General features: G+C 45.7%; 1 protein-coding gene across 1 annotated transcript; it reads right to left on the reverse strand.

Annotated features, from left to right (window-relative positions):
- Nucleotides 1-240: 240 nt before the first annotated feature.
- Nucleotides 241-11,975, reverse strand: LPL (lipoprotein lipase). The gene is made up of 8 exons (XM_088530403.1): nt 11,840-11,975; nt 5,388-5,551; nt 5,070-5,249; nt 4,206-4,317; nt 2,759-2,992; nt 2,235-2,477; nt 979-1,099; nt 241-465 (listed from the first exon to the last, which is right to left on the reverse strand). Exons 1-8 carry the CDS (start codon nt 11,916-11,918, stop codon nt 279-281), a joined length of 1,320 nt encoding a protein of 439 aa, XP_088386529.1. The 5' UTR covers nt 11,919-11,975; the 3' UTR covers nt 241-278.
- Between the last annotated feature and the right edge of the window lie 358 nt (nt 11,976-12,333).

Below are 12,333 nucleotides of genomic sequence, written 5' to 3' on the forward strand. Positions count from 1 at the left end.
AGGTCCTCCAGTATACTATAATTAACCTGAAACACATCAGATGGTGGGATGCAAATGAATCCCGTGGGAGTAAAATTACAGACTGCAGATCCCAGGGGAACAAAGCAACTGCAAACCCAGCTGAGGTAAATATGGCTTTAGTGCCACGGAAGATTTCACTGTCAGTGCTGCACCCATTTGTAATTGCTTGTCATGTTTTATCCCACACTCTCAGGAAAAAAAGGGAAAAAAAAAAAAAAGAGCAATTAAAACCAATACTTTGAGACAATGAAAACGAGTTACTTTTTCTGAGTTTCTCCTGACTTTACTCTGACTCTCTGGATGTCAAATGTAAAAGGAGTCCACCAGTCAGACCAGCTGAAGAAAGTGTCTTTCTCCCACTGCAGCTTTAGCATGAGCAGGTCACCAATATCTACTTCTGTGTAAATCAGGAAGGAGAATGTCTTGTTTGAAGAAACCTCAGGCCTGTGAGGAGGGAAAAAAAACACAAAGAGGTGGGAACTATTGCAAAGACTGTAAGAGCCAACAAGACTAACAGGTAATATTAAAAGTGAGCTATGGAAAGATTGGTGGGATGGGAGTTATGTAGGAACAAAAAAAAAAAAAAAAAAAAAAAAAGGAAATGAAGGGGAAAAATTGTGAAACACAGGACTTTATGTACTTCAAGTGGGAAAGGAAAAAAACTCTTCTCTATTTCTAGTCAATGGATCAAGCGAAAATTCCAGGTCACATTCTGATTTTAAGCAGCTTTAACACAGCGGGAGCATGGCACAACAGCTTAAAAAGGAGAAAAGTGGCAATGTCTTTGATCACTGACAAGATCCAAGCCTGGAAACCTGCAAGGACAGATTTCCATAGCTGGAGCTAGAAAAACAAAATTATCAACCAGGGCTTTAAGAGATTTGCGCTGGACACAGCAGTGGGGTAGCATAACACGGGGGCATCAGTCGCACTGCAGTGTTTTCTGTTGCTACTTACAGTGTGAAAGCAATGTTCTCACTCTCATCCTGAGTGCCATACAAAGAGATCAGGAAAGGCTGGTTTGTCTTGGTCGTATTCGTCTTCCCAAAGAAATGGATCTTGACCTGGTAATGAAAGACTGGAGGAAGAACACAAAAGAAAAGGTTATTATGAAAAAGCTGAGAGCTCCAAAGAGATAATACTAAGGACTAAACACTTAAAAAACACCCCTGTGCAAATCCTAGTCTGGAATATGATAGCCCCACTACACTGAGGATGTTTGTGGATATACAGAGAAATAGTTTTCTGAGGAGGTAAAATTTTGGAGGCAAAGACCTCATAGCTGAAAATCTTTGCAATGCTTGTAACTAAACTTAATGTCTAGCTGAGTGGAAACTCAGTAAACACGGAGTCTGCAGGATGGCCTTCAAACCTGTTGTAAATGTGCATGACGTAATTTGAATCAAATGAACTGTGTCCTTCTCCTCATACAGGAGCTTGGTAAAGTAAATTCAACCTCGTGACACTGCAGATTAAGTGCCAAATGCCAACAGAAGACTATTCTTGCATCTCCCCCAACTCTGCAAGAATTTTCCCGTCTGATTACTGGGCCATCACACCGTTCCTCTCTGCTCACAATACAGGCAACAAGGCCATGTGGCACAGTCAAAGACAGAGAAAAACAGAAAAAAAATAAAAAGAAAGCACAACTTAATAGTTATTTCTCTATCCTGGAAGCTTTCCAGTTTTGTCACTATCTTTCTCAGAAAACCTGCCACTGTTGCAGTGGAAATCAAGAAGTGCTGTGAGATTTCAGTGTAAGGGATGGTGCTTCTCTGGCCAGAGGCAGTATGAAGGGCAAGAGTCTGACAGCTGCACATCTTAAGTTACTCATGAGGCTGAGTTTCATTGATTGTTTCCCCAGCAGGAGGAAAAACTCATGGAGGAAAAAAGTACTGGAAAAATTCAGAGGACTCATTTGTTCCAAGTGCAGTCACAGTCCCAGCTGCACAGTAAATCATCTTCTCATTTTGTCACTTTAAAAGTTTGTTACAAAACGTTTCCCTCTTCATCTTCCACACAACAAATTCCATGCTATAAATAAAGTCACACTGCTTTTCAAAGGCTGCTTTTAGCTGCTCTTTGTAGCAACATCCAGGCACCAAAGGCATTCCAGGCATCAAGAAGCATTATCATCTGGAGCACAGACCTGCTCCTACATGGATCTGAACACAACCACCACTCTTGCTCACCAGTAATCAGGCAGGACCTACCTTTATAGGGCATCTGCGCACGAGTCTTCAAGTACATTTTGGTGTTTCTCTTCGTCCTCACTCTGTTGACCTTATACCCCAAATTGTTGCAGCGGTTCTTCCGGCAGCTCAGGCAGAGGCCCTTCTCAAAGGCCTCCTTCGTGTTGCACCGATAAGCCATGCTGGGCTTCTCTTCGTAAAGGAGGGAGTCGATGAAGAGGTGAATGGACCGTTCATGAGAGCATTTCACTAGCTGATCCACATCTTCAAAGAAAAAGAAACACACATTATATATAATATTTTATTCATATGTTTGTGTATACATGGGTATGAATGTGTATAAAAGTAATGACATAAAAATGTCAGCGATGTCATCAGTGGGCAAAAGTCTCTGTTCCAAAACTGGGATTTATATGGAGAGTCTTAAAGGACCCTAGAAGAACAATTTCTTGTGTCTCTTCAGAGGATCCCTGCTAGCAGGAAGCCCAAGTGCTACTGAGGATCCCTCTCTAGGTCCTACCCTGCTTGCTGCGAAGCAGTCTTACCAGCAAAACCCTTTTCTGCAATCAGACGAAGAGCCTCTCCCAAGTTGCAACCCGGTTGGAAACCTCCCCCGTTGGGATAGATGTCGATGTGTCCGACCGGCTTCTGGATGCCGATGCTGCGATCCGGAGAGCCCCGCGTGTAGGTGTGCAGGACGTCCACGAAGTCCGCGTCGTCCGGGGAGAGGCGCGTGGGCGCGTCGGCGTACTCAAAAGTGGGACCAGCAGGATCCAGACCTTCACGAGGAAGCCACAAGAACAGCACTGAGATGGCAGCCTGCCAAAATACCAAACTCTGCGACTGGGCTGGAGTTTTTCTTAAATGGTGTTGCTGCAGTGGGCTCATTTAAGTAACATTCGTGCATGCAGGAGGATCAAACACCCTAACTTAAAATGCTGTCACTTTTTTTTTAGGAAGGTATATGTAAACATATGTTCAAAAAATGCAGAATTAACTTCTCCAGGGCTGTAGTGTTTATAGTAAATGGGAGAAACTAGGTAATAAATATTTTCTCAGTGTTATTCTGCCTTGTCAAGGCATGCACATCTTAAGTTGTAAAACATTTCCGTTTGAAGTGTCTGAAGTGTGGAAAATGTTTTGCCGCTAGCTCTCTGCCAGGGGGACAAGCAGGGAACATAAATGAGTTTGCACGCCTGAAGGGGACGGGAACACTGTGGTACGCTTCCAACTTCCAGCGACACTGTAGCATCAAAAACATTCACTGCTATTCTGCCAGAAAATAAAAACCTACATTCATCAAACAGCCACAAGCATCTTCTGTTACTGCATGAGCCCTCCTGTCAGGACAACACGCCTGGGACACGGCTGCACATAGAGCTGTCCCCACGGGATGTGACCTCCCTGTACAGCTCCAATGGGACCAGCACTCAGGTAAGACCATCCTGAGGGTTTTTGTTTAGTAATCTGCAGTGGATCTGCATTCTGATTCTGGTTATTTGTGCATGGTCTCCTTGAGCTGGTATGCTGGTATACCTTGTGGAAGCAGCTGTTGGCCAAGAGCCCTGCAGGTAGGACACCCACTGCAGGAGGACCCTGTTTGCTTGGGCCAACCCCACCGGTGTGAAGAGGTGGCTTCTGGCTCAAAAACAGCTAGCTGGAGTTCTTGTGCTGCACGAGGCAGCAACCTTCTATGAGCCATGGGTCTGCCCAGCTTCTGTCACATCCCCCCAGCTGGTTTCTCCTCGAGGTTACTGACTCCCTGCCTACTCGCTCATTTCCAGTGCACAAGGAAATTGAGATTTCTCACCCACCAGCTTCGTTCTCTGCTCTCAAGCTTTTCCCATTCCACTATACAAACTATCAGCCACACTGATTGAGGGCAGAATGAACATATAGCCTAAGCACTGCCAACAAGCAACAATTATTCTGCTGACCTCCTGGAGGAAAGCAACATTTCAGCCTCTGGAAGGAATAGGCAGGTTTTCTCACCGGTAATTCTGTTGACCTTCTTCTTGGTCAGACTCCCAGCAATCCCGGCTGCATGAGCACCCAGGCTGTACCCCAGCAAGTGGACGTTGTTGACAGGGTACTCAATTTCCTCCTGGGGAAGAAAGCTTTCTTAAAAAAGTTTGAATTCAAGTCTGACAACATCAAGAGATGCAAAGATGCTGGGTTGGGAGAAGAATGTTATCAGAAAAAAAAAGGAAAAAAAAGGAGGGGGGAATTTCCCCTGTTAATTGTAGACAAGAGTAGAGAAAAACAAACGAACAAACAAACAAAAAACCCACTAAATACAGTTAGCATCATTCTGTTTTACCTAATTTGAGTAACTAACTTAAGACAAAAATCTATGCAGAAATGAATGCAGAATTAAGGGCAGAACACAGGACAAATATCCATGAATACTTTTTTTTACTGAAGTAGATGTAGTGCTGTATTCTATCAAAGCTTTCCAGGTTTCCCCTGACACACACCAATTTCTGGATCCCCTAAGTACTCCCCAAAGGCAGGACAGACTTCCAAGTGAAGAGAGCATGTGCTGGTTGCTGTATAATCTATTGGAATGTGTCTTTCAGAGCTACTCTCACAGAGCCTTGAGCAACAATGTGTGGATCCAGAGGGCTTCGCAGACCACAAGGTGAAAATCTTCAGGCTCTTATATCAAGGGCCTTCTTGTGTGGAAACAGCCACAGAAGGAAACCCAGGATTTTATCAGTCCAGCAAAGCACGGTCTAAGGCAGCTCAACCTCATCTATCCTATGGGAGCCTGTAGCTGCATCACTGGTGCTTTGTCTCCTCGGACATTATATATATGTGTGTGTATTGTGTGGCACATGTGACTGCACCTCTTACCTCCATCCAGTCAATGAACGTAGCGACATCCTGTCCCACCAGCTTAGTGTAGGCAGCAGACACCGGGTAGTGCTGCTGAGCCCGAGTGAGCCAGTCAACCACAATGACGTTGGAGTCAGGTTCCCTCTTGTACAGAGCGCTCACCAGCTTTGGGACCCAGCTTTCATACATCCCTGTCACCTTGTTCAAAAAATAATTAAATATATATATATATAGCAATATTTATTGGTAAACAAGGCACATCTGCTAAGACACCTAACACTGCCCACCAGGAATGCGGATATTCCTAGGAGGGAGATCTCTCCCCTTCCTTCTTACCGTCCATCCATGGATCACCACGAAGGTTTTACTGGTGTAGTTGAAGTTGCAGTGTGCCAGGGTTTCCACCTGCCCAGGAACCAGGTAGCAGGAGTCCTCGTCAGGCTCCTTGGCTGTCCTCAAGGAAAACTTGCTCTCAATTCCCTCAAAGTTCTTCTCAGCTTCTGCAGTGCAAGACCATAGGAAAGAGAGATTGGGGTTTTAGAAGTATTAAGGCAAACAGTTCTGCTACAGGAAGACTGACAGTAAGTGAAGAACCATCACTGGCATTATGTTGGAAAAGCATCAGAAAACAGGGAAGAAATGGGCATTTGGTTTTCATTTGCCTCAGTGCTCCATTTGCACCTATATAAAAAGGAAAAGGCTATGTAAAAAGGAAAACGGTGTGAAAGCTGCTCCCACCCTAATGTCCTAATTCTGCTGAAACAGGGAGAGCCTGGTCAGCTGTCAGATACATATAATTTCAACTCAGGAGTCAGTATTTTCTCTACTGTATTATTAATAGGAAGCCTGTGAATCACCAAAGTGTTACAGAAAGCTATACCCGAGTGCTGTCATATATGTGGGAAAGCAGTAAGTTCCTGCCACACTACAATACATTTCAGTGGCACATTCTCCACATCCCTTCAGCACTAATCACTCCTCAACAAGGCTCTTTTTTAGTTGCAGTCCATCAGAGGTAACAGCTGTAAACACACAGTTTTCTTACAGAATACCAGAAAACAGCAGGTAAGAATATCAAAAGCACTTTAAGGGAAGTTGACTGAGCTAGCAAAGCAGAAATCTGTGTTTTGAAGGCAGTATTATCTCAGCTCATCTAATAATCAGGTTTTGAGAGGAATCTTCCCCTGTCTGAAGAAGTTTTGAATCCAGAGTAGGGAAATATTATGCAACACAGCACGTGGTGGGCTGTGCCTGAAAGGATCACTTATTTCTCAGTGCACCCGCTCGACCTTCCACATTCAAAATATAAATTGCTCTTTTTGTTACTGACTTCAGATTTTTCTGCTTGCTGAGTTCTTTGTCTGGAAGGAAACCTAAATGCCTCCTCTTTTTAGGTCTGATTCAACAGGTAAGCACCTCTCTTCAGCAGAACCTGTAATTAACGATGGACTTAGGCATTCACTCCAATGCTTTCTGAAACCAGGTCCTGCTTCAGCAACTTCCACTTAGCAAATACTGATCTCCTGTTTTCCAAGTGCAGCTGAACCTGGGCCAACCGTGCCCTGCTCGGTGTTGCTTTCTGGCATCCTCCCCTCTAAGGTTTCACAAGCTCCTAAGGACACCTCAGCCAATGGCTCAGAGCCATCACATGCAACATCGTAGAGGTACAAGGTGAGATGCTCCTGCATGCACAAACACAAAAACAAACAAACAAAAAAAAAAACAAGCAACAAAAATAGCCTATCCATGAGTTGCTTAAAGTGGCCTGAGCCCATGGGGACCTGCCAAACGCAAAGCTTACGCATAGGCTCGAGGTGAACTGATGGAGCTCACCACTGGCTTGGACCCTCACTGCAGCTGGGTGGTTGGTCCATTGGGGCTATTGCAGCATGGGCCCCATCTCTGTCTCCTCTGCTCCAAGAGCATGTGCAGTTTACAGCACCACCAAAACATTTTGTTTGTTTCTTATCCCCATCCAGACATGCAGAAAGTGAAAATAACACCTTACCTACTGAAAACACACAAATCTGCTACCAGATTGCTTGCTTGGCCCGCGACTGATGCTCATCCGAGGATGACCCTAGGTGTCTCACAAAACAAATTGCCCTTTTTTTGTATTTTTTTTACATTCCAAACTTCATTTCCTCATCGAAAGTGCAAAACCCTTTTCTGAAATGAATTACAATTTTCCTTTTTTCAGACAGAAAAAAAAAAAAGGTAAGACCTGCAAGCTCATTAGTTGTTGGTTAAATATAACCTATTTAATATTCAGCCAGTAATGAATCTGTAACATCTTAAAACAACAACAGCTTTCACCTGTAAAGTGTACAGGACAAGGACTTTCAATTATGTGTGTTTCTGTCCCACACAGGAAGGTGAACAAGAACAGTCCACTTGCTCACTTGTTATACTACTTCAGATTCAAGAATTATTTGCCTTCTCAATTAAACCTATTTGATAATCACCTAAAATCTAAATTAAATTGATGAGACAGATCTCATTGTGTGTTTTCATTAAAAGATACATGCTATAATGCGCAAATAGCTCAGGCTCTCCCTCTTTCTTAGGTTGGCCGCAGGCTTATTTCTATATCCCAAATCTAAACTTGGAATCGTATGTCATTAATGGGGAGAAGCTGCAGTAAAGTGGCACTTTGCAAATATTAATGTGCCTCAGTCTTGTAAGAACTTTGGCTGGGATTTAGGGCATAGGAGCGATTCACTCAGCACTGAAATGCAGGCACCTCTGTGAAAGCAGCTGCTGCAAAGCAACAGCCCCTAAGTCAGGGAAATGGCAGAAGGCCACCTGCTCCTTTGGCTTTGCCACAGAAGGAATTAGAGTCAGAAGAAATTACGATTAGCATCTCTTAGGCTTGCAGAAAGTGTCTGATGGCCCCCCGTGCTCGCTGCCCAGCAGCAGGACACCCTCCTGATGACCGAAGCATACCTGTGCTGGGGCTGGTTACTGACACTGCCTCCTAACAATGTGTTAATTGAGAAGCTGTCTGTCCTCAAAAGTTTTCTTGTATTTAGCTTTACAAATTCTGGGCCACAGCGCAAGATAATTTGTCTGCATCTCGCATTGTAAAATGAGAGTGTGCTGCATGCAAACCGCATAATCTCCTACCATTTGCAGATTTAACTTCAGATATACCATTCAGAAGTAATAATGTATATGCACTCACCATGCATGCATACTGATATGTACATATGCCATGCTTTAAAACTGCAGCAGTGTATGCTTTCAGAAAGCTCACATTTGCCAACTCCATATACGCACTTAGAAGTAATGTTTTGGTCTCATTAAGACAATAATTGAGACCCAGACTGTGTCATGCATAAAGTTCTGTCACGGAATTTTTCCTCATGGATTTAAAATGAGGAATCCTCATGAATCACGTTCTAATTTTCCAGGCAAATGTTATGGTGGTGGGTTTCATTCCTGCAGTCTTACACAAGGCCGAAGAAATACAGAGGTTGTCTGGGCATGCACTCATCTCCGCTAAATTAAAGATGTGTTTTATCACAAGTTAGTTAAAACAGCGAAACCCACAGACAGAGGGTCTTTAGCAGGTCTCTGAACGGTGGATACTAACTTAGAATTTACTTCTGCTTTGAAGTAATGTAGACATATAAAAAACATCAGGTTTAAAGAAAACCAAGGGGCTGTATTAAAATGTTTTAGTAGCTTTAGAGAGAAGAATGTAACTCTATTTCTAAACAAGACCTTGAAGGGAAACAGATCTGGGGGCTTAAACGCATAGACAAAACAAATCTGTGCTTTTGCTAAAAATCACACTTTCCAGAGCTTAGTGCAGCAGAGGCATTAAGGCATGTGCTCTGTGTTGCAAAGAACGTCCAGACACACAGTTGCAAATACAGCTCCTGTATAAAATAAAGTTTTCTGGCCTAAAGCAAAGGTGGCCTGAAAGGGATATCCAGCTTTCCAGCTGGTATTTATGACAGCAGATAGACTCTCTTGCCAAATTCTGTCATTTTATCACATTCTGCAAACTTTGTGATGCTTTTCTCAAACCTCTACCTAAATAATCTAAACTCCTATCTTCTGAAAAGCCGTCCTATAATTGCAAATATACTCTAAAATCTTGGAACTCTGAAGAAAGTGCTAATAAAATACCTAGATTCTGGGAAAATTCAGTACTAGAATTTTCCTATTTTAGCCAAATAATACACTCTGCTCCAGACCTGCAGTTTGTGAAACCCCATTAAATTGGAAACTCCTACCAATTTGGAAAGAATACCACTGACTTCAAGCATTCTGACACAGTATAAATACAAGTTTACACACTAATCAAGAAGGGATTTCAGCCTCAAATTTCCTTCATGGGAAGTCTAAGGCAACTTTGCAGTTATTTTTTATGGAAGAAACTTTATCATTAGTGGAAAACTTGAATTCTGAGGAATAACAGCATCTGGAATATTAAGCAAAAATTAAAGTGCCAGCTTCAGGCACAGGCAGCCAAAAATCATCATAACGCGGTTGCCAAAATCAGTGCACCTGATTTACTCGTGGATTAACGGGGAAGCTTTGCCAAACAGAAGTTTCCTCACGCTATTTACACAGAAATGAGAATGCCATTAGCCAAGTGCAGCAAACACCAGGACTGCTTGCCCGTGTAAACGGGAGCCCACAGGCGCACATCGGCACATGAAATCAAACATTTACAGACCCAGGTGGAGCTAACCGAACCAGCTCGCCCTCCAGCTGATAACCGGAGGGATGGGAACGCGTCCGTTGCACTGCATTCCTGGAGCAAGCCTCGGACAGCTGTAATAAAGGCACTATATCGCAGAAAGCATTATCGCTTAATTTGATCTATAGCAGAAACTGAAACCAGGCTACCATGTTGCAACCCCGTAAAAACCTACCCCACAAGTCAGGTTATTGTTTAACTTTGCTGTGAAAGAAACTCAGGCTCCCGTTTGTCTATGTATTCCTTAACGGTGCAGCCCCAAGCCCAAGTTCTCCCACACTTCCCAGGCTGGAAGTGCTGCTGGGAAGACCAAGAGCTGCGATGAAGTGGTGGGGCCAAAGCTGACAGATGCTGATCGGAGGAGCCCTGCCTGCTGGAGCCCCGCAGACGGTGGCAGGAGCAAAGCCCTGCTCTGCCCGGCACGCGCAGGTGCTGCCCCACGTCCGAGGGCTCCCGGAGCAGCACGTGCTTGCTCAGCTGCAGCTGGGAGCCCTGCAGCTCACTCAACCCAACAGCACATCTCTCCCCATCCGCCAGACCCTCTGCAGCATCTGGAATTAGCCCGAGGCAGCAAGACGCGATCGGCGTCGACGCTGTAAGGACCAAGCGAGGCATGAGGAGCGCGAGTACCCCGGACATTCCGAGGGAATTCCAGCGGGCTTTCCCGCGGCAGGGCCCCTCGCCTCACCTCCGCTGCGCCTCGGGAGCGCGGCCCGCGCGCGGCCGCTCTCGCAGCTCCGTCGCACGCGGCCAGCGCGCGGCGGGGCCGCTCCGCTGCAGCTCCTCACTCTGGATTTACGCTGGTAAAAATAGAGAACAGCATGCATTCCCAGAAATGTTATCTTTTCCTGGAACACCAATGTTATCTGCACCTAGATTTTTTTTTTCAATGTTGTTTGTGAAGGATTCTGGATTCCTGGAGAGTTGTGTAATGTTTTTTCCATGGTTTCAAAAACATATTTTTACTATGATGAGCAAGAAATAGTGTGAGAGTCAAGGCTTAGACAGTTTCAGGATGGTCACACCACCTGTTCTCATATAGCCTCTTCCTATGGAGAACTAACACATTCATTAGAAAGTCACCATAGCAAAGCTATTCCTAGAGGGATGAAAGCTTGCTCAGAAAGAGTTACTTTGCTTTATGAGATGTGGATACCCTGATGAAAATCACTTTTGATGGCACAAGATAGAACTTAATATGAGCAGACATTCCTTTGGCTGCACCCTAGCACCCTGTCCTCTCACTGCCAAGTACTTCCCTGCAGCATCTCTATACAGAAAGGAAATAACAGAGGCATCCACAGAAAGGGAAAAAATAAGAGAGAAAAAACACACACATAGCAGGCTCCTATTTGCCATTTGAGTTTCACTTTGTGGCTATAACAGATACATCCACCTTTTCCTCTCATGGTGTGGACTTTTAAAGATACACTAATCTCTCACATGCAATGTCTAGAAGAGCAAGACCTTGACAGGGCCCTGCTATCATAAATTTAAGGAGTAGAGGACTATTGCAACCAAACCCTTCACTTGCTAAATCTGCAAACCCCTTGCAGATTAACCAAGAGAGCAGCACGGAGCATTTACTAGTCGCCAGGGTAGCTGTCCCAACTTCTATATCCTGGGGGGATGCCTACAAACACATACAGGTAGAACAGCACAGACATAGCAATGTATATATAAGCACATATACGCAGGCACTGCTAGGAATACCCCTCTGTTAGCTTTTTTTCCCCCAGTAGATGCTGGAGCATTAAAGGCATTTATCGCAACCTGGAGTGTTACCACAACAAAACTCACTTGCCTTGGACACGCGTGGGTTTCCCACCCCACAGCCCCCATGCACCTAGGACAGAGGGAATAGGGACGAGGGGCTCCCACAGAATGGGGATGGCATTCCCCAAGGATGTCACCCGAGGGCAAGGGACCCTCGGGGCCACCTCTCCCCGGGGCATCTCCCTTACGAGGATGCCCCGAGCTCACAGCATCCCCTTCCCCTCCGCGGTGCTGGCCCCGCCGGGACCAGGAGCGAGACCAGGAGCGGGTCCGGGAGCGGGACCGGGATCTCACTCACCGTGTGCCGAGGCCGTGCACGGCGCGGGCACCCAGCGCAGGCAGAGGCAGAGAGCCGCCAGCAGCGCCGCCCGCCCCATGTCGCCTCCTCGGCTCGCTCCCCTGGCGCTTCGGAGTAGGAAAAAAAAAAAAAGTAAATAAAAAAAAGTTTTCGGCGCGGGAGTTAAAAAACAAAACAAAAGGAGATGAAAGAAAGTAGGCAAAGTAAATAACTAAAAAGGCAGTTTCGGGAGGGCTGCAGAAGAGGAGGGAGGAGAAGCAGCAGTGCGAAGCAGCGACCCGGTCGCACAGGGACGGTCGCGCTGCCGCTGCCCCGCGCCCGCCGCGGCTTATGTGGCCGCCGGCATGCAAATGATATGCAAATATGCAAATTGGAAGCGCTCTCATTGGCCGCGGCGCCAGGGCGGGACCCCGCGGGGCGGGCGGGGAAGGCGAACGAGCTGCCCCCCGGCTCCGCGGGGCCCCGCCGGGTTCGGGCGGCCCCGGAGCAGCGCG

Source organism: Tinamus guttatus, unplaced genomic scaffold (genome assembly GCF_059628265.1).
Source record: "Tinamus guttatus ecotype Peru unplaced genomic scaffold, ASM5962826v1 Tinamus_guttatus_pri_ptg000372l, whole genome shotgun sequence".
NCBI classification, from domain to species: domain Eukaryota; kingdom Metazoa; phylum Chordata; class Aves; order Tinamiformes; family Tinamidae; genus Tinamus; species Tinamus guttatus.

Excerpts from the sequence above, each read along its gene's own strand:
- LPL (XM_088530403.1), bottom strand. The coding sequence starts at position 11,918 with ATGGGGCGGGCGGCGCTGCTGGCGGCTCTCTGCCTCTGCCTGCGCTGG. Across the intron at positions 5,552-11,839 it reads GTGCACGGCCTCGGCACACG|AAGCTGAGAAGAACTTTGAG; the intron begins GTGAGTGAGATC and ends CTTGCACTGCAG. Across the intron at positions 4,318-5,069 it reads CGTTCATTGACTGGATGGAG|GAGGAAATTGAGTACCCTGT; the intron begins GTAAGAGGTGCA and ends TTTCTTCCCCAG.